This window comes from Haliaeetus leucocephalus, unplaced genomic scaffold (genome assembly GCF_000737465.1).
Source record: "Haliaeetus leucocephalus isolate CR32 unplaced genomic scaffold, Haliaeetus_leucocephalus-4.0 Scaffold163, whole genome shotgun sequence".
Lineage (NCBI taxonomy): Eukaryota > Metazoa > Chordata > Aves > Accipitriformes > Accipitridae > Haliaeetus > Haliaeetus leucocephalus.
This window is the reverse complement of record NW_010972599.1, coordinates 1,980,460-2,007,821: the sequence shown is the minus strand read 5'-3', so window position 1 is coordinate 2,007,821 and position 27,362 is coordinate 1,980,460. Positions and strand designations below refer to the sequence as shown.

Sequence of the window (27,362 nt, the reverse complement as noted above, 5' to 3'; positions counted from 1 at the left end):
TGAATCTAAGTTAGAGTTAGTGTCCCTCTGTAATCACAGAGTTCTTTCTAAGTGTACTTCCACCCTATATAATGAGATAGAGAGATCCCCACGCTATGCAGTATATCTCAGTTTCATTACCATGTAAACACTAGCTGTAGTGCCAAAACCAACATAGCCACATTATCATGGCAAAACAGCAGCTTGGGCACAGAATCATCCTAATGCGGTTATACCACTCCCAGCTTGACAGCGGGCTCAGTCAGCATTAGCGCATGGATCGCTGCATCACATACCTCAACATATCCTAAGTCAGGAGCAGAGTAGAATTTAATGCACGCTCTTCTGAACACTGGTTAGGTTAGGTGACTACCCTCTTTAGGGGTTCCCACTCCTAGGGACTCAACTCTCCCTATTCACTGTACAAAGAATTAGGAAGCCTTTGTAGGCGGATTTCAGTTTCTCAAACTGTGAGGTATATTGTTGAAAGGTAGCCTACAGCTGCTTAAAAGGAAGAGCGGAGGATGAGCTAGCTTCCAGAACTAAAGGCACTGCATCAGTGGGGCAATTGCACTTGGGCTAGCTTTCAAAGGCAGATCACTAAAAGTGGGATTCACACAGAGGGGACAACACCTCTTGAAAAATCCCATAGTAAATAACAAGATGTGCAGAAGTTCATTTTGCAACACCTGGAGAATCTAAGCATCATTTTTGCAGTATCTCTTTAGGAAACTTACTTTCAGTTGCTTTACGAAAACAAAAATGTTTAAACACATTTTAAAAACAAAATTCTAGGGTTATTTACCCAGCATACAACTTAACCTCAACAAAAATTCATCAGGCACATCATTCATGATGACTGCAGGACATAGTGTGTGAAATCTTCAAATTCAATGGTATGGGCATTACCATCATCTCCCATGCCTGTAACTTCTGATCAGAAATTTTCAAACCTCTTTAGGCACAACGAAACAGGGCTATTATGCAGCTAGAAAGGAACCATCACATCTCCCTTCCCGAAAGGCCTAAATTTCAACCTACAACACAGAACTCCAGTTGTCATATAGTCTGTATTCCTCAATTTTGTAATCTAATGAAGTTCCTGCTAAACTTTCAGATTGCCTTATCACAATATCATGAAAAAATTATCACTTCTATCTAACATTTAAACTTGTGACTCAATTTTCTTCTTTACCATTCAGTAAATATTTTTTCTTATTGATACCTACCTCACTGAGCTGGTCTTGCACTTTCTTGATTCTCCGAATTTCTGGGGTATCAATCGTGGAAGCATATGGCTTTCCTTTTTCTTTTCTAAATTTTTCTTTGTACTTGTTCTGATGGAAAAAAATGACAAATATAATTAAGACATATCCTAAAGCTCTGGCAGAAATATATGTAGCAATTATTGATTTTTTTATCTGGTTAGCATAGGAATTTGGAGCAGATTATTCAATAATACAAACTAGCATTACTCAATTACATTTGCAGCACTATGCTTATTTTAACCAACTGACTTTCTTCCATCTGACACAACAGAAAAAATCCATTTCTACCTTTAGCCTGGTTTAGATCACCTCTAATTGATTATGTTCTCCTTAGGAGCTTGATATTGATAAATTTACAGTTACCGCTTCATTGATCAAAGATAAGGAAAATATGTAGGTGAGGGTAGCAGTTCTAGGCCTGTGATCTCACATAACCCTTAAACAGTGAATGCTGGTAGGTAATATACTTTAAAATTTAGGAAAACGGATCTGACACCATCTGGATCTGTGCAGAGCAGTTTTCCACTTTTCACAACATTGCATGGTATTGGTCTACTGGACTCTGATATCCCATATCAGAAATCTAGGTTGGTGCTTGTTCCTATATACTGTGCGTAAGGATTTTTCTTGGAGATATATATAGAGGGATAGAGAAATACACTATTATAAAAAATATTGAGGTTTGCTATTCAATAGACATTAGTCCCTGTTATCTTCCTTCACTCAGATATCCAAGTCAGATAATGCAGGAGTTCTGATAATCTTCAGCCATCTGCCCCAAGCCACTTTTTGTGCCTAATAATTACTTAATGCACTCAAGCAGGAAATGGGCAAGAGAGGAGCTAATTCAAAGAAGGAAACTTCCTATTTCAGGCAAATAACATTAATACACATCCTGAAATGAAGTACTGGAGACAAAACAGTAGCATGAGGGTTTGCAATAATACTTATTAAATATTTGTAAAGTTCGTGTTCCTCAAGAAATAAAAGACATGGGACTATTTACCTCACTGAATAGGTCCTTCATTTTATTACTGTGTTGCAGATAAGGTGTCAAAAACTTAGACGAGTCCACTTTTGTCCGTATTTTCTTCTTTCTGACTGGAGGTGCTGCATCACCACCAGCAGTTTCTTCATACTCAACAGTATAGGTGATAGTTTTAGGACCTGTGAAGTCTGTGCTAACAGTCTCGGTGACCTCAGTGATCACCTGGGAATAAAGAAAAAAATAATTATTTGCTTAAACTATAAATCATCATTTTATGATAAACATTTTTCACCTCCCCTATCTAGTAAAAAGATACTCAGTTCTTATCCAGGGACCACCTGCAAGACAGAAAATCAGTGACACTTTTCCTACCGGAATTACCCAGTATGCCTACTATACATCACCCAACCTAAAAAAAACCACAAGAAATTAACTGACTGGCTTATTTCTGTATCAAACTCATGTAATTATTCTCCAGAGGAGCTGGAAGAGTGGGACTCCTGTTGCCTCTGTTCTATATGCATAACTTCCACTGGCATCAGGGGAGTTCTCAGGTAGAACCACTGGCTACTAAAACCAAAGTGTAGAAAAGTCCTCAGTGCTGAAGTTGTGTTGAAGATATACATTGCACAGCCAGCACTCCTACTGACATCACTGAAAGTTGTGAAAGCAGGTCAAAGGTGCATATAGTCATTGAAAAAGATTATCTTCTTGCAAAAGGAAAGGAATGGACGCAGCAGACAAACGAGACCAAGTCTTTGGGATCTTGTAGTAAGTACACGATGCACCAGCTGACTGAACAAATATCTAGAATCCACTTTTTCTACTAAACTACATTTTCTCATAGCCAGATCGCAATCATGGCAGAGACATAGCTGAGATACTTGTATAATCAATCAAGCAAGGAAATAACCCCTTAATTAATTTAAATTTTTTATGTATTTGTTTATCAACGTATTCACGCTGTAAGCAATAATTTTAATACTAAGATTCTACTTAAGAACATTTTAAAATAATTATTACAACTTTAAAATGTGCTCCAAAACCACCTGAATAAGAAAGTATCAAGATTTATTTCATATGAACTAGCTTTAAACAAAAAAGTGCCTTTAAAAAGGAATATATGAAGCTCATATTTCAGATTGCTATTTGCATTAGCATGAGACAGACCAGAAAATATATCAAGCATTAAACATTAAATTGAGAAGTATACAAAACTTAAATTATGTAAAAATGCAAAAAAAAAAAAAAAAAAAGGTATGTTTACTACGTGAACATTAATTGCATTTCACTGAGATATTAGTTACTTCAGCACTGCCACAAGTTTCTCTCTTACAACTCTTTTCAAATATACGAGTGTTAATCTATGTTTGGGCACTGAAAGCACTGGAGAGTTTGAAACCTGTCTAGGTGAACACTGTGAACAGCACTACCTGCTGTTAGCTTTACAAGAAAACAGTGAAGCTACATGCTTTTATAAAAAGTTGTAATACATTTCTCAAACTTAGGAGAGGCTTGATTCTGAAAATACAGCATTTTGTGAAAAAAAAAAAAAAAAAGCTTTTATTTTCATATGATAACTCATAGGACCACACGACACTAATGCATTAGACTGTATTTACAGCTGATGGGAAAAGGTCTAATCACACTAGCTAGAAAGACATTTGTACTCATACGTAATTCTTCATTCCACAATACTGTTTTCAAAAACTGATGCAAATCAGACAGAGAAATAATCAGTCATGCTATTGCTCCCTTTCAATCCAGTCTGGCTACAGATTTTAGAACACCTGATGAATGCAGCGGATGAATTAATCTTAAAAATCATAAGATGGCAGTTTCCTTCAAAAGTGTAGTCCTAGATTACTTGCTCCAACAGTGTTAATCAAATCGTATTTTATTAAATTAAAAATACAGGAAGACTTTGGGAAAAGACCCTTTGTTTCAAAGGAAACACACTCACAAAGTGAAGCATTAAGCTTTTGTTTCCACATAAACATATGCCGTAAAGAATATTTCATGGTAGCATAGCAGACAGTTGGGTTATATCTATATTATAGGTAGAATTTCAAATTATGCTACTAACTCCTTGGTGACTCAAATATTTGTTACCAGTGACATGAAAAAAAAACCTGCAAACCACCACTATTTAGTGAAATTACACAAGGTGAAGGGAGCAGAACTGATACATGTAAACTGGTTTCAGGCAGAATCTTTTTATATTTCTCTTCATAACAAGGTTAAGACTAATGCATATATGTGCCTGTCGTTCATATGTACATATCTAGTCACATTCACATCCTTGATAATTCTGCTCATTTTTAACACTTATAATTGGATTTTGCACTAATAATCTGATTTCTATCATTATGTTACCTAAGTAATCTTCCTCCCTGTGTTTCTTGTTATTAACATAACCTGTTGCTTCATCTTGTCAGCTCCTGTGCAAACAGCTGCTGGCCAGGATCAAAGGGAAGACTATCAGCAAGACACATGGCAGGACAAAAATTAGCACAGTCCTTTTCTGATGGGCACATCCATATCTCCTTCTAATGAAAACCGAAGAGTGGCAGATAGGATACTCGGAACAAGCTAGGCGTCCTCTAGAACATCCCACAACAGGGTCTTGCAGAGGAAATCAAATATTAAGAAGCAACTGTTCACTGATATTTGTGTGTTTAATATGAGAAAACAGTCCTCAGAATACAAAAGGCTACTAATTTAGCATTATGCATTAGTTAGATACATATATACTCCACATGCAACATCACGGGGACCTTTACCTCATGTGGTTCACCCTCCTCAATAATTGTCTCTTCAATGTAGTACTATTAAAAGAAAAGAAAAAGAATCATTGTTAGTCCAGATCATACAGAATAGCAAACTGTAGCTTCTGTTAAGCTGTTTTAAAAACACACTTCTGGAGAAATAGGCCTGTAGTTCATTGATATCTACGTAGTCACATTTGCATCCTTGGCAATTCTGAACATCTGTTCATTTTTTGAATTAACAGTTGGATTTCCTCCATACATTCCTCAATTAATCATCCTTCCAAGTAATTAATGAAGGATCATTATCTAATTTTACCCACAAGAGGGAAGGCAACGATGACCACATTAAAAGAAAGAATCAGCATTCAAAAAACCAGGATTTTCCAAGTGTTTGGTAACAAGCTGAGAGGACTGTAGTAGGTTTCTCTTTCTAAGGCTGCCCTCAAAATTGTTCCTACTTACAGATCCTTAAAGGACACCAATAATTACTGGCTGCCAGATAGACTTTGTACTACTGATCACAATTCTGAGCTCTGCAGTCCAGACAATTTTCCACCCACTTCATTGTCCACTTATCCATCCCACATCTCATAAATTTGGTGATAAGAAGACTATGGGAGACTGTTTCAGAGGTATTTCTAAAGTAGTCAAGATACGCAACAATCACTGGTCTCCCCTTGTCCATAGCAGCAGTGAACTCATTATAAAAAGCAATGAGTTTGGTCAGCCATGATTTGCCCTTGATAAATAAATGTTCACAGCTCCCCATAACCTTTACGTCTTTCATGTGTTTAGAAATAGCTTCTAGAAGGATTTGCTCCATAGCTTTTCCAAGGACTGAAGTGAGGTTGACTGCCTGTAGTTCCCTGCATCTTCTTTCTTGCCTTTCTTGAAGATGGGTATGACATTTGTCTTTCTCCTGTTGTCAGGAACATCCCTGCATCACTATGAACTTTCAAAGATGACAGCAGCCTTGCAATGTCATCAGCCCGTTCCCTCAGCACCCCTGGATCCATCCCCTCTGGTCCCACAGAATTATGTACATCCCAGTGGGTTAAGTCACATCCCTAACTCTGTCTTCCTCTGCTGTGGCTACAACTTCACTCCCCCATCTCTAGGAAGCTCAGAGATGTGGAAGACCATAGGACAAGCCTTATCAAACCTGAAGCAAAAAAGGCTTCAAGTACATCAGCATTTTGCCTGTTCCTTGTCACTAGCTTCCCTGCCTGCTGAACTATGGTTCCACACTCACTTAGCTTTCCTTTTGCTGCTGATGGCACCTGCAGAAACCTTTCTTGGTGTTCTTCACTTCCCTTGCTGGCTTCAACTCCAGCTGAACTTTGCCCATGCATGTAGAAATGGAGTTTATAATGTCTTATATCTTTATGTTCCTCCCAAGTTGCCTGCTCCTGCTTCCACCTTCAGTATACTTTTTTTTTTGTGTTTGAGCTCAGTCAAGAGCTCCCTGTTCATCCACACTGGCCTTCTGCTGTGTTTGACTTCTGCATATTGGACTGAACCATTCTTGTGCTTTGAGAAAAATGTTCTTGAGGATCACCCAGCTCCCCTGGGCCCCTTTGCCCTCCAGGGCTGTTTCCCATGGGATCTTCCCAAGCAGGTCCCTGAACAGGCCCAAGTCTGCTCTTCTGAAATCTGGGACTGTAATTCTGTTTATCTTGCTCACTCCTCTCTGAATCTTCAACTCCACAGTCTCACGGCCACTGCAGCCATGGCTTGCCCTTGACCTTTGCATCTTCCACCAGTTCTTTCTTGCTTGCGAGTAGCATGTCCAGCAGAGCATCTCTCCAAGTTAGTTCACCAATCAATTGCATCAAGACATTTATCTTCAGTACTTTCCAGAAATCTCCGAGGTTGCTTGTGCCCAGGCATAGGCCCTTCCGGCAGATACCGGGATGGTTAAAGCCACCCATAAGCACAAGGACTGTGCCCATGAGGCTTTCTCCAGCTCCCTAAAGAAGTTCCCGAGGCACCACATCGACTCTGAAGTGGCAGACCTGCAGGTGGAGCACGAACCTTCCTCCTGTTGCCGGAATCCATGAGCTTCCCGCTTTCTCCATCCTGACGGCCACCCTCCACCACCCATTTAACCAGGGTCTCCTTCCTTGCCATGTGCAGCTCTGCCTCTTGCTTTTCACGAAGGTGCTGTCAACGTCTTCTTCACCGGTGACGCCGCAAAGCCTGCTCACCTCCTCCTTCAGCAACCTGCAAGCGCAACTGACCTGACCAGAACGCATCTCCCACCGGAGGGGCGACAAGGGTTACATCCCTGTTTGCAGTGCTCTGTGGGCTTCGCTTCCCCCGCTGCCGGCTTGCCTTTCCCCACAGCGGCCGGCAGCCGGAGGCGTCAAGCTCAGCTCCGACCAGAGCCGCTGCGCCCACGCAGAGCCCACCGCCGTCCTGTTCGGCACTTGCCGAGGCCGCCTCTTTGGCGCAGCAAATGGCGGACGCACGATGGCGCCGTCCCGCCACAGCGCGGCGCCGCCCCGCGGCAAATGGCGGCCGCGCTGAGGGGAGCCGGCTCGCGGCCCAGGCTTCACCCCCCCGAGGCTTCGCCCTCCATCTCCCCTCGCTGCTTCATGAAGAAAAAGGCGGTTAGAGACGTTGCTCCATCCGCTGTAGCAAACGGCACCTGTTTTACTCAAAAGGTGCTTCACTTGCCACTGACTTCCAGAAAGGGGAAAATGAAAAACGCGGGTTTCATCTTTGAAAATCTCCACAGCAATGATTTACTCGGGGTCATGCGCCAAAACGGTGGGAGCAGAAAGCCCTTTGAATCTCATTAAATTCTCATTAACATTTAAGCCCTTTTCCCAGAGTTCTTCCTCAAAGTTAGGTTCACGTAATTAGCCCATACTTTTCAAGCTGCATCATATTGGGCTGTTTTGAGGCAATTTCTGCTCACTGACTCTATACCGTGTTTGACCCACCTTCCACAAAAATTCGAGTAACTCGGCAGGAAAGGTTTGTGTCGTTCACTGTGGGTTTTTGCACATCACAAATGGCTACAGTGTCCAGTGCAGACTAATAACTCCAGAGAAAGACAAAATAGTATCTTAAAATCCTCAAAGTTTTCTCAGCCACTCATTATTCAGCAATAATTTTCTACTCTTTCGGAAGATGAATTTCTGATAGAACTCTTAGAGGTTTAAAATAGGCGATTCATACAGAAGTGGAATTCTAGTTAAGAAAACTCTAGAAAGGCTTAAGCCGCCTTAGAAATGTACCAGATGCTATTGTTCCTGTTTTATTTAACTTCTCGCTATGAATATCTCGAGGGAAGCTACTAAAGCAGGACCATCTCGGTCTCTCCGAGGGATGTGGTTACAGGAACGCGGTTGTTGAAAATTAAAAACAAAGAATGAAACAAACCTGTGTAGACAAAAAGCCCAACACACCATAATTCCAGCAGCAACAAATAAACATTGACAGCAAATAAATATACATTTTGTTACAGAGAACACATAATGCTCAGGAAGCATAAAGGCAATTACAAGTAACATGGTAATAGGAAAATTAATGAACGACTGGTGTCTTTGCAACTAGGTGGTACAATGTCTTTAAAATGGACTTTATGAACGGTAACGCTTATTTTCCAAAACATGTTTAACTAATTCAACTGGCAAACCATTTGACTTGACTTCATTCACTATTTGAAATGTGTAAAGTCAGCAGTCAGGGCTCAATGCTGTTACACTGCCTGAAATCAACAGTCCATTGAATATAGTGTGGAGATAATGAGTTGTGGGATGTCTACATTTGTACTGTCTTCCTCTTTTCCTCAAACACTGAGCAATTTGTTATAACCACTTACACGTAATTTCATTTCAGAATAGTAATAATGCAACAGGTGAGACCATACTGGTTGTTAACCTCATATTATTCCAATGGCACTTGCTTATAATAGTAAGCTGTAGGTTCCCCATTTCCTGGGGATTCTTTTAATCAAATTGCTGAGACTAAATAATTAGGCATATAACTGAGTTTAAATGACTTATCGGCAAATTAATCCCTGATGCCACTCCACGTACATCAGGTTTAAATCTACCTCCATCTCTGCAACTTCTAAGGCTAAATTGGTTAATGGTACCTTGGTGGCACAAAGCTGCTGCATTTCTGCATTGCAGTGGGCACAGAGGTGAGGCTAGGAAGAGGCTTCCAAAGTCATCCTCTCTAGCATGGATTGAATGATAGAGGGCAAGCCAGGAGGGAAAAGAGATGGCCCACTGCATCTATAATTACACAGAAGAGTCATCTCAAAACCTTGCGATGCGGGTGTAGGATGGTTACAATCCTTATTTAAACAGAGAAACTATGACAGGAACCAGGGAGACTTTGCTTCAGAAGCAACTTTGTTGTTGTTGTTGTTTACTGATCAAACCATTTAATAGATATCTAGTCATACCCTAATCTTCAGAGAGCAATCAGCAAGCAACCATCAATGCTCATGAGCAATGTCTCATTCAAGTGATTAATATATTCATTCACAAGGGAGGAAACAAATATTTCTACTCTCAGATTGTCTTCTTACCTCCACTACTTCCTCATATTCTTCTTCCTCCATTTTGAAGGTATTCTTCTGTCTCTCTCCCACTCACTGGTCACACAGCAAATGAAAGTGAGAATATACAGTATTAGCCCAATACTGAAAGTACTGTGAAAAGCTACTAGTCAAGTTCATAAAGGACCTGGGATCATGGTTAGTAATTAGTCAGATTATTACAATGTTGTAGGCTAATCAGTGAAAGAACTTGAACAACAGAAAGGACTAAAGCTGGGATCTGGCATTACTTTGACTATTATGGGAAAGGATTGGATTAAGTTTCAAACATACTGATGTAAATTACAGTTTTGGACAAATACTTTGTTCTAATAGTTTTAACACCAATACTGGAATTCAATGAAAATTTAAAAAAGAGAAAAAAAAATCAGAGGAAGAGATTTCTTGAAGTATGATTTGATTTTTTTTCATTACAACAAAATTATTTGAACAATTTTCTTTTCTCTGTGGCTATTCTGTACTATTTCATTACATTATTCAAGCTCCTGTTTGAATGGGAGCTTTATCTGTATATTCTACTATATTCATTCATAAGTAAAAGCATAATGTAGAAAAAGATTGTAAATATTTTAAGTGACCTTAGGTTAATGAGGCAATTTCTGTCTTCCCAGCATTAGCCTATAGATGCTCTGGGGTTTGGGTTTTTGGGGTTTTTTTTAGCACTTGCGGCTTTTTTCTCTCTATTTCTTCAGACCTGGAAAATATGAAAATCCATACAGTTGGCTGAATTACAAAGTACAGATTACTGTCAAAACCTTTAAATGAATTAATTAACACAATGATTTTGCTATGAGGCAAAGCTACAATTTTCCACCAGAGACTACAGCCCTGTTTCTAATGTTGGTAGGGGATGAGGCTTTGGAACAGCTGTTCCTGAGTCCAAAGATATTTGCCGTGTAAGCTAATACTACCCAATGACGGGGTGGTTTTGTTTAGCTGGCTAAACTGCAATTCCTTCTGAGGCAAGTGAAGTCTAGTAATGCAGGTTAAATATAGCAACATAGAATACTGTCCCTTTTTAGTTCCAATATGTTGAGAAAAATTACCCCCCAAAAATCAATTTTTTAAACCAGAATGTTAACTATTAAAATAAATAAAGAATAACTCAATTAGTAAGTAGCATGTCATGTGAAAAAGTAGGCCAAAGTTTATGAATAAACCCAAGAAGTAGGGATTGCATATAAGGATACAATCTACACAAACTGTCACTATTATAACCTTCAGTTACACCAAAACACAGTTCCTTTCCACTTACTGCAATTTGCAACTAGTCAGCCAGACAGAAAATCTGACTTCCATGGGCAATGCATGACAACTACTCCCCAAAAACTACAGAATCGGGAAACAGCTCAAGATCCTATTCTAAGGAAAAGTCGTCAAACATGATTAAAATGTTCTTACCAGCCACATCCAGTAAATATCCTTAGGAGCAAAGCCTCTCCACTCTTCCCTCCTGAGCAGCACTGGGCGAGAGCGACCCCGGTGCCTCAGTTCCTAATTACGTATGTGGCTAGCACAGCCAATCTGGCTCCAGCCCGCTCGAGTTTCAGCCCTAAATATACTTGGTGACCCCGGAGGAGGCCACCTGTTCTCAGCAACGTGAAGGAAAAGGGAGCTGGGCGCTTCTGTGCTCCCGAGGAAACCCAAAACACACCAGAGTTTGACTGAACTACACCAGGTCTCTGCTGAAATGGATTCCTAGGCAAATCCAAGGGAGCACTCAAATGGAAAACACATGCACATTTTCCTCTTTCAGAGTTGATAATAATAGTGAATTTGAATTGACAGAGACAATTTCATTCCTATATTGTACCCGAACCAAAACCATCCCAATTCAAGGATTTCTGAACTTCAGAGAAAGGAGAGAGGAGTCTGGACTTCGAACTAAATTTTTAGCATAAGTCTGTCTTTAATTTCATCCTTTAAGTATACCTGAAGTGGTGCTTTATCAGCTTAACTTGATGCAAATCACGTGTCAATGGTTTTATCACTTCTTATGAAATGTTACATAGCTGAACACGTGGACCCAGGAACATGTGAAAACTGACTACTTGCAAGGAAAAAACTTGCAAGGAACCCAATTAACAGCCAGTATACCCAGTGAAGGAAGACTAAGAATACATGATAAACAGATTAAGCAACAGGGGAGCAATTGTAATGAGCAAAGTATTTTGGAAGGTCAAGAATCGATATGGCCTTAAGTTGCGGCAAGGGAGATTTAGGTTAGATATTAAGAAAAATTTCTTTACCGAGAGGGTTGTCAGACATTGGAATAGGCTGCCCAGGGAAGTGGTTGAGTCACCATCCCTGGAGATATTAAAAAAGCGAGTAGACAGGGTACTTCAGGACATGGTTTAGTGGGCATGGTTGATGGTTGGACTCAATGATGTTGATGGTCTTTTCCAACCTAAATGATTCTATGATAATTGTATGATGTATGGAGCAGAATCATGGTGACAATAATGGAACTGACCTCTTAGGTCATCTAGTTGACTCACATGATAGGATTGCTTTAGTTCTTCAAGGAGATGCATTTAAAAGCCAATACCAACAATGATCTCTTTTCATATACTATATCACATAATTCAATAAATGATTGTCAGGAGCCCTTGAGAGACATCTTCTTGTTCCTTAACTCTTTCGAGAAGTTAATATTTATATCCAGTTGAAATATCATATCTCATTCACTACTGCCAAGTATTTTATACTCTGCACAGAGCTGTAGATCCTTCTCTTTCTCCTTTAGGCAAGCTATATGCTTTCAATTACTTAGCATTTTGCTTTACTAGGCAATCCTTCCCCTTTAAATCTTATTTCTGTTTATTTAAAAGTCCTTCAGCTCCTTAACATTTTTTGAAGATGTCCAGAAATGAATATAGCATGTTGATAGAGTCTCATGAGAGCAATGTCAGCTTAACCTTCTGCTCCCCAATCCAGATCCTGTGTGTGTGCATTCCAGAAACAACTCACAGAGGCATTTTTCTCCAAAGTACTGCTTTTCAGTGGATTGGATGCATAATGTGACATCTACGTACATGATGACAAACCTTTATGTAGTGAAGGACCAACTTTTTTTATTAAACATGTAATTCATCGTTGTCATTTCCAGCTCAAATCTCCGTTGATGCCAAAATTAGCGCCCTGGCTGGTGACTCACCATCCCCCTTCTTCGGTCTTTTCAGCAAGTCTGGGTTCTTGGCCTCTTTTTCAGACTTAACAGTTGTACTTCACATTGCTCTTCCTGTAAATGGCATTCCCCCATAGTCACTGCTACAATATTGGATATTACTATGCCTCATTCCAATTACCTAATTTAAATTGGGTTTATTAGATCAATAGAAGCTTGTATTCCACTGTCCTGATGGTTATTCTGACAAAATTAGCAAGCATTTTCATACGGGATGCAATTTTCTGTGCAGTTCTCTTGCAAGTTCCTGCAAACAATCTCTCCCTTAGTTATATACTCTGCAACTCCTAGGTTACTCATCACCCTCAGATTCTTCTACAGTGCTGTTCAATATATCTTATTTAGAAAGACACTAAGCAAGGCCAAAATTACACGCAGGATGCAAGTACCACTTTTTCTGCTACTGAAAGGCAGCTTTGTTGTGAAACATGGCAGACCTTTAGCAGCAGACAGTTCAGGGCTGGAAAGGAAGCATGGAATAGCCCATCAAAATTACAGAAGGGGTTTAAGAACCAAAAGTATTATTGCTGAAGTGAAAAGTTGGACAGAACATAAGATTTATGTTCGGACATCAGAACATGAAGAGGGGAGGACAGTGCTCTTAGGTCACCTACGGCTGCCAGCAAATCTTTCAATTCTTACATTTGCTGCTTTGCTCCTTCAGCTCTAAATCTCAGGGAACAACTCTGACAAAACTATCACTACTAGCTTTGTTTCTGTGTAGAACTGAAAAAAAACCCCAAACACCACTTTTTCTGTGATTTCTACTTGAGTCCACGATTGGGCTTTATTGGTGAAAATTTAGAGTTCGCTTGCTTAAGTGCTTTTATCTACATACAACACATACCAATAAGTGGATCTTTACACACCTGCCTACATATAGATAAGTTGTTATTTGTATATTTATATACAATACCTAAATACATGCACACATATCTTCCCATATGTCTATACATTAGTCTTCACTGTGGAAACAAACTACTATGCTCATTGTTACATTTCATGTCGTTCACTTCTCAGGACTGTTAAAATGTCAATGATACATATTCATATTGAAATATCAGCAAGTATTGCATGCTGAAGTAGAATGTGCATGAGTAAATGGAATACTAATGGTTAATATTCCTTTAAATTTTTTTTAATTGCTTTCCTGTGAAAAAGTGTGTCTGTGACTTGGATTTCAAGTCACTGTTTGCTGGAATATTCCAGGAACACCAACTTGATTTTCTGGGGAACAAATGTTTCCAAGGCATTAGGAAAATTCTGCTGTAGATGACAGCCTGGCAGTTGTGATACAGGTTAACACACCAGACCAGACTGTTTTATCCACAGTACATAAATATGCATATGCTCAGCAGTTTTGAACTAAAAAGCCAGGATGGTGCAAGGTGACAAAGGTAGAGGAAGATGTTGTTTTGCATTTAAATGGCCCAAAATTCTAAAGCAGAAAATATTTTCCTGTACTTAACTTTTTTAAATGTTAAGTTCAATCAGTCCTACTTATCAAACAGTAACCTACTCGGGGCAGGGGGAAAGGAAGGAGAAAACATGTGACCTTCTCTAGATTTATTTAGAAGGTATATAATACAAGAACTATGAAGTAGCAGCCTACTTACACCCACTCTCCTAACCCACACAGTATTCACATACAAAAACTCACTGTTTTTTTCTAGATCTGCATTTAGTTTGTTTTGCGATGCAATCTTGCACCTATGAAAAATATGTAAGCTAATCCTGGAGCCTGATCAATATAGAGGATCAGTATATAATGACCACAGGGCAGCCACGCCATAACCCCCTCACCCCAAAAAGACAGAACTGTTGCAGAAATTCTAGTTTTCTACAACTAACCCTGCCAGTTAGTGACATTTCTATATCATCTTGATCATTCTTTCCCTTGTATTCCTTTTATACTGCATCACTCTCTAGATTCCAAGGTAGAGTTTGGAAGAATTTTAATAAGCCAAGGCCAGACCCCACATCATGAAACCCAGGCAGTACATATCATTGAAATGCAAGCCTGCAATTACCTCTTGAAGAAGATGACTTCAAGACTCAAGAGACCTTTTATCCATCCTTGCCTCTGCTTGACTGAAAATCACACAGGAAATCTGTTGTGCCAGAGATTACACTGGCTTCTCTGTGTCTTGCCCTTTGTGTGGATAAACTTACTGACATCATGGGTACTATATTTAACATCCTGAGGTAATCAGTAGACCACCCAAACTTAACAAGCATTGTATCATTGAAGAAGGACATATTTTAATACATATTTGTGTCGTTGTGTCCATTTTTTAACTACCATTATTTACTTCTCATTCTTTTCTGCCATTCCTTTCTGTCTACCAGATTTTGCACAGGAAAGCTGGGAAAAAAAAATAAATCTTGTACTTCAGCATTTACAAGGCTCTGACCTAAGCTAATCACATGTCCAAAATTTTCCTTTAGAGTGCAGTCTCCATCAAAAATCTAAAAATGCACTGGAGACTATAAGATGTGAAATGTATGTTGCTTATGATACACAATCTGCAAGACAGAAAAATGCTGTAACAATCAAGAAGACTTAAATGTGAAAGCCATTTAGTCTGGGAGGAAAGCATTAACTGAAGAGCACAGCATAAACTTCAGAGCCCTAAAAATAAAGTAATTCTTGTTAGATAAGCTCTTACCAGCCTCTGTTGGGAGGTCCACAAGCTATATTGGTGTTTGCACTCCAGGGATCCAAACGATAGAGGAAACAGGTGTAGAAAATGCAAGTCATAGCAACTCCACTAATAATGAAAAAGGGAGTGAAAAAAGGAGTTAGGTAAGGGTTTTCCCTCACCATACTGTTCTTACAAGGGCTTACTGTTATCCAGTATTTATTGTACCTTCCTAAGAGGTGGGAGAAAGTCCTCTAAGTAAGTCGGGAATAAACCACAACCTATGGACAGTTCCAGTAACCACATCAGGACAGTGCCAGCACAATTTAAAGACCCTCATGCCTGCATGAACATTGTAGTAGACCATGATCTTGTATTTTTCCCCAAAGAACACTTACCAGATGAAGACCCTGTACAGGCTTGACTCTACATGGTTTCTAGATCTCAAGTAGACTTGATGATGAAGTCAGGTGCAAAGGTAGTCATCGATAGCAGGACTGAAATAGCTGAGGAGGCATTCTCCCAACGTAGGGAATCTCAGTGGATTTGACTTGCTACAGTGTTAGAAGCATCTGAGGAAAGCATTTTCAGGAACTCAGTGCTGAATCTATATGTCACTTAAGTTGGCAGTATAGCATTGACTGAGCAAAGAAATATCTGCACTTTGAATGCATGCCATACATCTCTGCAATTTCTGTAACTGTCATGCAGCCTAGTAACTAAGACGTGGTTTTAAGTATACAAGCAAAGGAAAAGACAGGCTCTCCTAGGACTAAACATCTTTATTTCTCAGTATTTGCCTTACTTTTCCCTACTAATTATCATGCAGTAAAAGTGGCATATCATTTTAGAAGTATGCAAAAGTCACATCACAAGAACTTCAAGGAAAAGCTTACACAAGTTGAACTTGTACATTTTTAATGGTCCAACAAAGCTTTCTCTTCATAAGCTGCAGGTGGAAAATTGACAGATGAGGATGTGAAACAACAATGTGTTTCTCCTTTTAAAAAATTCAGGTGCAGTCTATACTGCAGACACATGTGCAAACCTCTCTCTTGTAATCGTTTTGAAACTACTAAGAAGATTTATTAGCATATGAAACTGTGAGGCATGAGTGGAAGCCTGACTGTTCAAAATCTAAAAAAGGCCTCCCAAGTGAATAGGATTTTGGTGTGTTGTTGACAGAGGTGGCTATAAGAGAAGAGGTTGTTCTAAAAGCACCTTTTCTGGTGCCGAGTTAGCACCCACAGCAGCAGTCAGCCAGAACAGCTTACCTACAGGATGGTTTAACTGCGAGGATCTGCTGCCCAGGACCTCTGCAGTGGGGTAGGCAAATTTTGGTGTGACGTATAGAAATACGTGGCAAGTGGGGAAATTTTTTTCACTGAAAAACATGAAGTGAAGGGCTTGGTTAGATAAATGCAAGTGGTTGCCTTAAAAGTATATCTATATGTATGTATCTTTCTCTGAGACCTGCCTTCACGATATGACAGCTGGCAGTACATTAAGCCAACCTTTTTTCTTCTGCATGAAAACAGGGTAGGAGCACATACATTGCCAGTGATTGTGTCTTGGCTTAGGAATGAAAACTTCCATCCGACAGGGAATTTAACTGTTTAAACTATGGATAATCCTTGGAAGTGACAAGTTGCATAGCACTGTGGAGTAACACTCAGTCTGTGCACGATAGACCTCTAGCCCCAAGACCGTAAACCATTAGCACTGAGTCACTGCACACAGGCTATAAAACCATCTACAGCTGCAATGATCGGCCGAGTCTGAACCACCGTGTCCGAGTCCCGATGTCCCAAAGCTTTGAGGCATTTGAGAACCTGAATATGACAATGTCATAGACTCCCTGTTTTGTGATGATTCCTGAACACAGGAGGCAAGTCAGTATCTAATGATGAATGGTTTCCTAGTCCATTAACAGCTAATTAACTCACTGGAAATATAAAAAAATACAAACTGAAAAAAGCAGCTTCCCTTGATCCTGTTCTCTGGAATCAGAAATGGTAGATTCAATACCTACGTATTGGTAAAAGTAATAAGGTAAATTTTTTTATACCACAGATAGATAAATTTTCTTATTCTTGTTAGGTTATCCAGCCAACAGAAACAAATATTTGCAAACATTTTTTTTTTTAAATTGAACTACCATACAAATGGGTTTTTTTTAGGAAAGGATACGTGTTCTAACAAGATGAACTTCACTTTTTACTTTGGTGCTGCTTATCCTCTTTCTTAAAGTATTAATAGAAAATATTAGATCATAACAAATAATATACTTAGAGGCAATGCAATCAAAATGCTACGAGTAAGTCATCTACAGTGTCTTGTTTTCGTGTTTATTTTTTGATACTGACAGGTTGATACAGAGTGAGTAGCAGCACAAGCTAGTAGCTGTATGGTATGTAAAACAACTGCTTAGTATACTGCTATGAGTCAAAAAGACTTCGCTGGAAGAGAAGGAAAGAAAGTAATATTGGTGTGAAACCCAAATTCATTTCACACTTCCTGATGTTTCTGGACAGAGAAGGAACTGTCATCTCACTGATCAAATTTTTTGGTTAGGAAATTTGTGTATGCGACAAGCTTCTGTTTACTATCCCCCCTCACCCTCTTAGTGAGATTGCAATCACTGCTTTTTTTCTGACAGGTCCAAACTGCAAAATAAAATCCAAATAAATGTTAACCCAGTGCTTGATGGTCTTTGGATATAGGACTGAAGTTTTTAGTATAGAACAGCATTAGGAAAAAACCCACCAAGGTGTTTCACTTCCCTCTCCATCTTACATCTAGGTAATGCACATTCAAGCAACATTCAAAACCACCACCCCATGCTTCTTCAGATAGAATATTAACTCACAGGGAAACACTTGTACACTGACATGTCATTTGCTTGCTGCAGGTATATCTAACTCCTCAAAACCATATACCAACTACTATTCTCACACAGAGTATTTGCTTTCTTTGTCCATTCCTGCAAATCTCACATGGTCACCTCTATTAGTGTCCAACTGGGATATTTCAAATATTGAATCAAGAGAGGATTCAAAGGGGGAAAAAAAACCCAAACAAACCCAAACTGAAAAGAAAATGAACAAGATGCCAAATACTTGTTAATGGTTTTCATGATGAGATATCATGAAGCAAAGAGAAATCAGATGAACAAATGCACCTCAACCTAACTCTCGAACTAGTTGGAGAAACTTAAAAATTAGTATAAGATTTAAAAAAAAAAAAAACAAAAAAAACCCCACCAAAACACTGCCGATCCAAAAATCACAGTGTAAAAGGTACTGTATATTGCCACAAGATATTTACACGTAGTTAACAGTCAGCAGCGTTGTTTTGGTTTTTTTTTTCCCAACTGAATCTGGTCATTGGCATGAGGGTAGTTCTCCTCACATGACAGCATCTGTCACAGCCTCTGCTGTTCTTTACTTATGTCCTTTGAGAGTCTTAAAAGAAAACATTTATCAACAAGATGATGTCAATCAGCCTAATTTATCTCTCCTACTAATGTTCCCAAGACAGCAACAGGGTTTTTCACATAGGCACTGAGCAGAAAGAAGATACACCAAAGGAAGATTTCTCCAAGAACACAAAACCAGCTCTGATTGTATTGATCAGATTTCCTAACAAGAGCTTATGGGGTAAGCTTAGATACAGCACCCAACTCTTTCATCTGTAACTCAAAATTTCTAGTCTTCAGAATATTAATTTAAGTTAGTATCAACTGGGAAAGGAAAGGGAGGTTCTTTTCAAATCTTTTCTTCTTCTATTTATAAGATAAATAAACTTTTATATTTTTAGAACAGAGGTACAAATATCAGCTGTAAATGCTAGTGAAAAGCCATGACTAGCAGCCAGAATTTCAGTTCTTATATCCTGTCTCCAACACTTGTCCCTTTGGGCAAGCCTCTGCCTTACTACTACGCAGTAAAGATAACACATATCTCTTTATCTTTTGACAAACTTCATTATTATTGTTACCATTGTTGCAAATCATTAGCTTACAGCAACTATGGAGAGAGTTGCAGATGTTATAAGCAGCGTGACCTGTAATTCAGAGCCACAGACACCCAGTAAACAGTTGCAGAGGGGAAGCGGTGCAGTGGCAGACAGGTCTACTCCGCAGGGGCAGAGATCCTCCGGAGTCACGCAGATGCATCATCAGCGAGTAATGCCTATCCCCCTAAAGCAGTTGGTATGAAAATGGTGGGATGAGGATTACACTACATCGCACCTTTTTGGTGCCTACTGCTTCATGGCATCGATGGTCTTTTTCCTTTCACTCCCTCAGGTGGGTTATGGTTGCACTTAGGCTGAAGGAAGAAATATAATTTCTTCTTGGTGGTCCACCTCAGGTGCACGCACAAGAATTGTCCCACCTCAGAAGTCAAAATGCTGCTGGCTGTTACAACATGGTCCAGTTTCCTCACAACCCGCCAATTTAATTTTGCCTTGACTTTTCAAACCTATCTATTAGTTTCAATATATATGTATTCTTTCCCCAGCTTCTCACTGAATACAGCAGAGCCTTACAGTGAATTTAGATGCACAGTTTTTGTGGTCTCTTATGGAACTAAGCTGAAACTATTTCTTGAGAAATCATAAGCAATTCCAGGTTCACTTATATCCCAGTCCACGTTCAGATCATTTATTAAGTCTTCGCACTAACAAAGCTTGGCAGCAGGAAAGTTTCATGTGGCTTTGAACAGCATTGCCAACTTTCCACATCACGCCAACAGCAACAGATAAATAGGTAGATAAACACAGCTATAACATAAAGGCATTCCCTGTAATAAATCACTTGGGATGAAGGGACAGAGCTGAACACACTCCTTGCCTTCTGCAAAAACCATAATCAGTCCCTTAATTCTGAAATCACCTCTACTCCCTTTTTCGGTTCAACAACAATTGCACTGATATTACTGAAAGATGTTCATGTCCCATGTGAGAACAGAAGGAATAAATCAAATATTTAATACTTAGGCTCCAACATCTTTTTTTCACCAAGGACGTGCTTTCTTCCAAAAAGGGAACAAACTATGCATAGAAAGGTGTGATTGAGGTAACAGTCCTTTTAATTTTTTCTTCTTGGGCAAAAGAAGAAAAGCGCTACTATCAGTCTTCCTTATGGCCTCTCACCATTCCAAGGGTTTTTCAAATTCATGCAGGGTTCATTTGTAAAGTTTCTAATAAAACGTCATCATGCACTGCCACTTGGTCCCTCCCCCTCTGAACCCCTCTGACTCCCCTATGTTGCAAACTAGTTCCCACAGTACATGGAAAAGCAAACATGCAATTCAGAAGAGACATGAGCTTCTAAAAGAATTGTCCAAGGGCAAGATCACAAAAGCTGCTACAAAAGAAGGTCAAGATTTAGATCAAAGCTCAATAAGTATGCTCAAGGAATACCATAATAACTAAATGTCTCCATCAATATACAATTCATGTGTCTGTAGTCTTCTTGACCTGAAGGATGCTGAGTAATGGTCTAAAGTGCACATGTCTAAATATCTATGGTACGGACTTTAGCAAACTATAACCTGTGTCTGAGAGCCATTTTTTGGAATTTCTCTCTTTTACTCTACTCCTTTAAATGGAACATATTTATATGAAAAGTTACTAACACCTCCAACTGTACAGCAAGGGGGAAAGACTGCAACATGCTTAGCATTCCTAACTTACATAGCTGAAATAGTATCTCATATCCTGAAATACAATCTGCAGTAGTCCATAAAATATTAAGACTACTCGCTAGTTGCAGCCAGCAATACTTTGCAGAAGCAGTTCCCAGTGGCAGAATGCTCCGTGAAAGGTCATTAACACAACACAAAGGTCATTAACACAACAGCCACCATGAGAAATTCCTCTCTGGACTATTATTAACAGTGCTAACCAGCCACAAGGAATCTGCTGTTGCTCTTATTGCTCGGCTCTGCAGTGGCACTAGACAATAAGATAACAACTTCATTACTGAAGTCAATAAAGTGACATTTAATTGCAATAAGGAACAATACCATCACAAATAATATTCTCTAACTCATTTGGCATTATGCCAATCTGTCCTAAGAGCAGTATCCTCAGTGGTATAATTTGCAGGAGCTCATGAGCTAAGAAACTTCTGCAAACTGAAATCCTCCCATTGATGCTCCCTCAGTGCCATAAATGGGGGTCTTACCTGAATAACTCACACCAAGGATAGAACAAAAAGAAACAACCAGAAAAGTACAAATTATAAAACTGAAATTCAGCCCCTGGGAAGTTATTTATTTTCTTCACCCTTACATTGCACAGCATTTTCAGCACTGAGTATCATGCCATCAGGATAAAAATGACAACTCATCTTATGTTGAGGTACGCCATGGTCCTGTCACTCACCCCCTTGCCAAAAGGGCTGTAGCTGCCTTCTGAGCCCCCCAGTTCCTCCCCACTCACAGGCACACATGTGGAGCATGGTCTCACTTAGCCTCGTGTATGAATCTTTTCACGTTGCCTCATTCATCTGTCAAAAATGACTCAGGCTTCTTGATGTGTTTTTTTCTCTACAATAAGGGAGCAAGAGGGGGGAAAACTTCATTCGTTAAATAGTTTTCATTTCAATGAGTCTGGCAGACTTTCAGCTTATTTCCTTGAAAATGATTCCATGGGAGGCTAAACTACCAGTGACTTCATGGGTCTTTTTATAAAGCAACATAATGACGGTGGATGGACAGACACAGCTGCAGAACTACCCTGGCTGTGGCAAAAATGCCCTGAGCATGGCGGACTTCAGCAAGTCAACAGTCCCCGCCGCTGCCGGGCTGCTGCCCTGTAACCGGCAGCGGCGAGATGCTAAACGTGTGCTTGTCGCCACAGGGCAGTGCCTGTCAGCATCGGTGCTGCATGGGACACGCTGGTTTTCAGGGAAGGAGACAACTTAGCTTGCATTTGGGAATGTCTTGTGACAGATCTTGCTATCCTTGAGCGCGTTCTCAGCGTGTGCTCGTTCGGGTTATTGAAGGATGGGGTGGTTTGATGCAGTCATTCACTTCACAATCTGAAAATTAAGCATAATGATCTAACACAGGCATGGGGTTACATCAAGTTCAAATACTTTCATTACAGTACATCACCCTTGGATTTAGCTGGTGCATGCTCCTCTTTCATCAGATCGCAAAGGACATGAATAAAAGCCTAAATACCAAGTCACTGGAAATCAAACAATGCCAGGACAATAACTGCCCTTCAATCAGCGGGGCGCAGGCAGCTCTGCAGTCCCCTCCTGCCTGTCCTGAGGCTCGCAGCCAGTCTTGGGCTGGATTCGGCCCACAGCAGGTCGAGAGTGTTGGAAAAACACTGTCAAGAATATGTTGCTGAAATGTACAGTGAAGATTCAAAAGCAATCTCAGTCTTGCAGAAGTGTTTTTAATCCACAGATTTCTGAGCAACAAACATGGAACAAATATTTTTGTTTGTTCAGTTTGTTGAACTTTTTTGACTTTGACACCGAAAAGTAAGTACATCATTTTCAGGTTTGAATGGAGTCTTTCCTACAGTGAAACTGACTGTTGCAAGCTAGCAAAACCTGTCTGTTTAAAAACAACCTATCTCCTTCACTGTTTAAAAATACCAGAAAACATGTCCATTTCAAATTTACTAAAGAAAGACTTTTTTTAAAAAAGCAGAAACAAGAGACTAAAGCAAGACTAAAGCCAGACTTTGACAAGCAACGTGCCTTCAGGATCTCCGTCGGGCTGTCAACAGTGACGTACATCTTCCAGGGAAGCCTCTGTTATTAGCCCTAGTTTTAAAAGGTGTTTATCTAATTGCCAGTGAAATCCATTGGAATTAAGCAGCTACTTATCGTTAGAGACCTGGGCCCCAAATGCCTAACTCCCACATTGGCAACTTATTTTAGCGCTATAATCTTTACCCCTTGGTGGTGACAATGGTTTAAGGCGTTTCTCTCCTAGGCTGCTTATTGCGGATGCCGAAGGCGATTCCCCATCCCCACCGCGTGCCAGCGCAGCTGCCTGCGGGTTGGCGTGCTAGACCTGGCTGCTGAAGTGATGCAGGTGATGGATGCTGCAGTGAGCTGAACGAGACAGAAGAGGTTCCCGGGTGATAACTGAGGGCAGGGGCACAAGCCAGGAGCAGCCAGGCGCAGAGAAAGCATCATAGGCATGGCAGGAGGCCAGTGAAGTCCCCGTGAAATTGCTGTGTGACTGTCTTTGATAAAAGCTCATCCTAAGATATAAAAACTAACTTGAGTAAGGGGTTACTGGTCTTTGAAACAGGTCATTAAATTACTCCGTGACATTGTCAGCATTTATTTGGGCTAAGAGGTGACCGAGTTTTTAGCAGTACATTCAACTGATGACTTAGAGGAAAGATGATAGTTGACAAAAACACGATTGGCACAGGAGAGACCAGACAGGGGTAACTCCGTTTTTGTAATGCAGAGCCAGCTGAAATCCATTAGGCTCCAGCTCTAGAGCAAAACCCAGGAGCTTTTAACATCAGTCACAAAAACTCCAGCATGAGCAGGATTTCCACCCTAAATGCTTAACAAAAAGACAAAAAGCTGAAAATACAGCTGAACTGAAGAGCAAGCCCATGCAACTCAAAGCTTAAGTTTAAACAGGAGTTTGGGGAAGTTAATTGTGCTTTAACTTTCATTCATGTAAAATCAGAATAAACTGTTTTTATACATGAATACCTGAAAGGCCAAAATACTAGTTTTGTTTAATATCAGGCTGAGTAAATTTGAAATTCAGTAATGTTATAATCTTTATGCCAGATGATAAAAATATTGGCTGCTACAGCTGCTTCCTTAAGACAGTGGCTCTAAAAGCATCATTTTCTAAGGGAACAACAGTAGCAGCGGCTTTATGGTCGTAAAAGTTTTCCAGTTATAGAAACACTCTATTTCTGTGAAACCACAGGCTCAAATCCAAACTACAGGCAGAGGTTCAAAGCAACTCTTCTTTTAGGTACAGGCGAAGTTGAGCACCACACAGCCCAAATTCACAGCTGGCCAGAACCTCACCACGTTTAACGGAGGCAAACACGATGCCCTGCCCATGGGAACAGAGACTCGGAGCTGGGCTGGGGCACAGGGCAATGCCCCAGGGTGAGCACTAGTGAGAGATCTGCACCTCCTTCCATCTGACAGAGGGCAGGGGCCACAGCCTGAGCAGCTGAAATTTCAAGTTTTCAGGCTCAAAAGCAGGAAAAACTGTGCCGCTGTCCCCCAGCAGCAGGAAGAGCTGCAGTACCAGGCGCAACCCTCCAGTACCAGCATTGAGTTTGGTTCCTTTGGAATGCCCTCAGGGAGCAATAAATTGCACAGCAAATCAAGTACTTGCTCAAGAGAAGCGGTTACCTCCTTTCCCGAACTGCTGCAGCGCTTCCCTCGTTACATAAGTTAATAAATTCAGGCGCACAGTGAGCATGAAAGTATTCTGTACCTACCGCTCGATGGAGGGAACGAATGCAGCAGGGAGCTGCCAGGAGCCTCTTCGCTCGACACCGCAGGACTGCTGAGCCCTTCTGTCCCACTGCTTGCAAAAGGGGCTCCACGGTGGTCTCTTTCAGAAGCCATAGGTGATCTAAAAATGTCAAATGTTGAATTAAAACATCTATTATTTTTAGCATTTACCCATGTTTAATAATTGATGCTTCTGGTTGTTGCTCTTCAAGGCCACCCTCATGCTTAATGACACAGGGTCACAACCATTAAAAAAATGCATTAAATCCGCATCAGACCTAGTCCTGATCCACGGGGCCGGGACAGGATGAGGCCCTCGAGGGCAGAGCCGAGGAGCACGTGCTGAGGCACAGCGACGCGCAGGCTGCTGCTGGGAGAAGCCCCGTGCGCAGTGCAGGGGGTGGTTTGTCAGGAAGCAATCAGGGAGGGCTCTGGGACGAGTTGGGATTTGGTTTAAATACCAGATCAAACACCAAGGCTTTAGGGTAGATTCAGCCAAAACGGTGTATTTGGATCTCGATTTTTAAGACAATTCTCAGACTTTGCCCCTGGTTTGGTCACAAGAACTAAATCACAGTTTAGTGACATTTTATGAGCGTGTGTTTGCACAGAGAACTGACCCAACCATTTAAGACACGGATGTCCATCACTTGCAGCTATATCACCTCCTTAAACACCATCTCCAGCCTAAAACAGGGGAGCAGGGCTTTCCCAGGGACACAGACAGGCACAGCCATCCCAAGCTGGGCATGAGCGAGTTTTCCTCCCAGCATCACCCGGCCTCCACCTTGGGGACCAGCTGCTCCGGACTTACCGACAGCGGGACCGGACACGACATGCTTTGTTGTACCACTCTCAAAACACCGCTGTCGTCCCAGACGCTTTTTGCTTTTCCTTCTGAAGGTCCCTGTTACTAAGGAAACCAACAGCATTTGCCCAAGCGAGGCTTAGTAACAGTTAAGCGCACAGGAAAGTAAGTTTATATGTGCCACAGTTTGGGAAATAAGGCAGTTTATGTGACACATCCTACCCACACAGATGGCATGACTCAAAACCGCATCCCCTGTAATCTGGTCCTATTTCCCGCCCGCCCCCCCCCCCTTCCCTCCTGTGTAAGAGGGGATCTGTTCAGAGAGGCTCGCACAGGAGGACGCAGAGCGACGACCTGGCAGCTCGGGAACACGCACAGCCCCCGGGCAGCACTGGGGACGGGGTCTGCTCTCACCATGGGGTCCCCCCCGGGCAGGGCACGCAGCACGGCTGCCCAACTCTCCGGGTCAGCTCCCCACTGCAATGCGGCTCCACGCGCAGCAGGACAAGCAGCGGCCACGAGTGATGCTGCCCCATATCCACAGCTTCTCTCCGTCCCTCACCCCTGGACCCAAATTAGTCACTGCAAACCTGACGTAAACCAGCAGGTTTTGTCCCAAGACTTTTTCCTTAATTCTACCAAATTGACATTAATGGTTTCTTATGCCTATGAAGCCTGAAAAAGAGAGACCTGAGGCAGATGGAGGTATTTTGCTGGGCAAAGGTAAGACTACCCCAGATTTTTTAATTAAAAACAGGGTTTTGAAATTTCACACTTACACAGGATTTCCTTCCCCTCCCAATATGCTGATCAGCTTCGTGCTTTGGGTTCCTCGCTACTGGTGGGTGAATTAGTGCAAGCATTCAGATCTTGGTCCTGTTTTAGTCTTACGATGATCTGTATCACACCAATGATTTCAGCCTGTGCCCTTTACCCAGGAACCTCCTTACACCAATGACAGCCTCTGCCAGGTCCCCAGTTTGCCACTGCTGGTTTCAGCTGTCAACATTACCTGTTGTAGACTAACAAATAGAACATTGCCATAAAAAAGGACACAGGCTTTCTATCCATCCAACAACGCAGGGTCTCAGTCTCAGAGCTTGGCTGGTCTCATCACTGTAACTGGGCTAACAACTGTTGGATTGTGATTAGACATAAAAACATTAGGCTAACACATTGCTAGATCCACAGATGAAGTTTCTTCTCATTTGCCCAAAGTGAGATGCTCAGTGCAATGCTACACCAGAGTGGGGCCACTCAGCCTGTATCTCAGTTTAGCAGCAAGCCACAGTCTAGGCATAGACATCAACTAATCAAAATTATACTGTACATGAAAGCAGGCTTGGGTGCTAAATCACCACTAGTGCCACAAACACTGACCCTCCCAACATCTCCAGCTTTTTCAGTCCCATCTCCATTCTACCCTCTTTCTGCTCCTCACTACCTATTTCTACCCCTTGCCACTGCCAAAAAAAGCTGTTTGAGCAGTCTGAACTGCACTGATTTAGCTATAAACTATTCAGAAGGTTACAAATAAAAGGAGTTTTATGACAATTAGGTCCCCAAGCCCCATGAAAGCATTCATGGTGCTGCAAGGCAGGGAGAGGGGAAGGGGATTTCTTTTGGTGGCAGCGCAGGCTTAAAGTGATCACC

The 27,362-nt window shown here is 41.0% G+C and overlaps 1 protein-coding gene across 1 annotated transcript in view; it reads right to left on the bottom strand.

Moving 5' to 3' along the window:
* LOC104829055 (nebulin-like) overlaps positions 1–26,953 on the bottom strand; it is a gene marked incomplete at its 3' end in the record, with an annotated part of 56,731 nt that extends 29,778 nt beyond the window's left edge. Inside the window, exons 1-9 of the mRNA XM_010563079.1 lie at positions 26,489–26,953; positions 25,675–25,811; positions 24,883–25,019; positions 16,689–16,798; positions 15,442–15,543; positions 9,556–9,621; positions 5,019–5,063; positions 2,254–2,457; positions 1,209–1,316 (exon numbers count right to left, since the gene is read on the bottom strand). Coding sequence (XP_010561381.1) covers positions 1,209–1,316; positions 2,254–2,457; positions 5,019–5,063; positions 9,556–9,588 — 390 coding nt within the window. The remainder of the gene's footprint in view (positions 1–1,208; positions 1,317–2,253; positions 2,458–5,018; positions 5,064–9,555; positions 9,622–15,441; positions 15,544–16,688; positions 16,799–24,882; positions 25,020–25,674; positions 25,812–26,488) is intronic.
* Between the last annotated feature and the right edge of the window lie 409 nt (positions 26,954–27,362).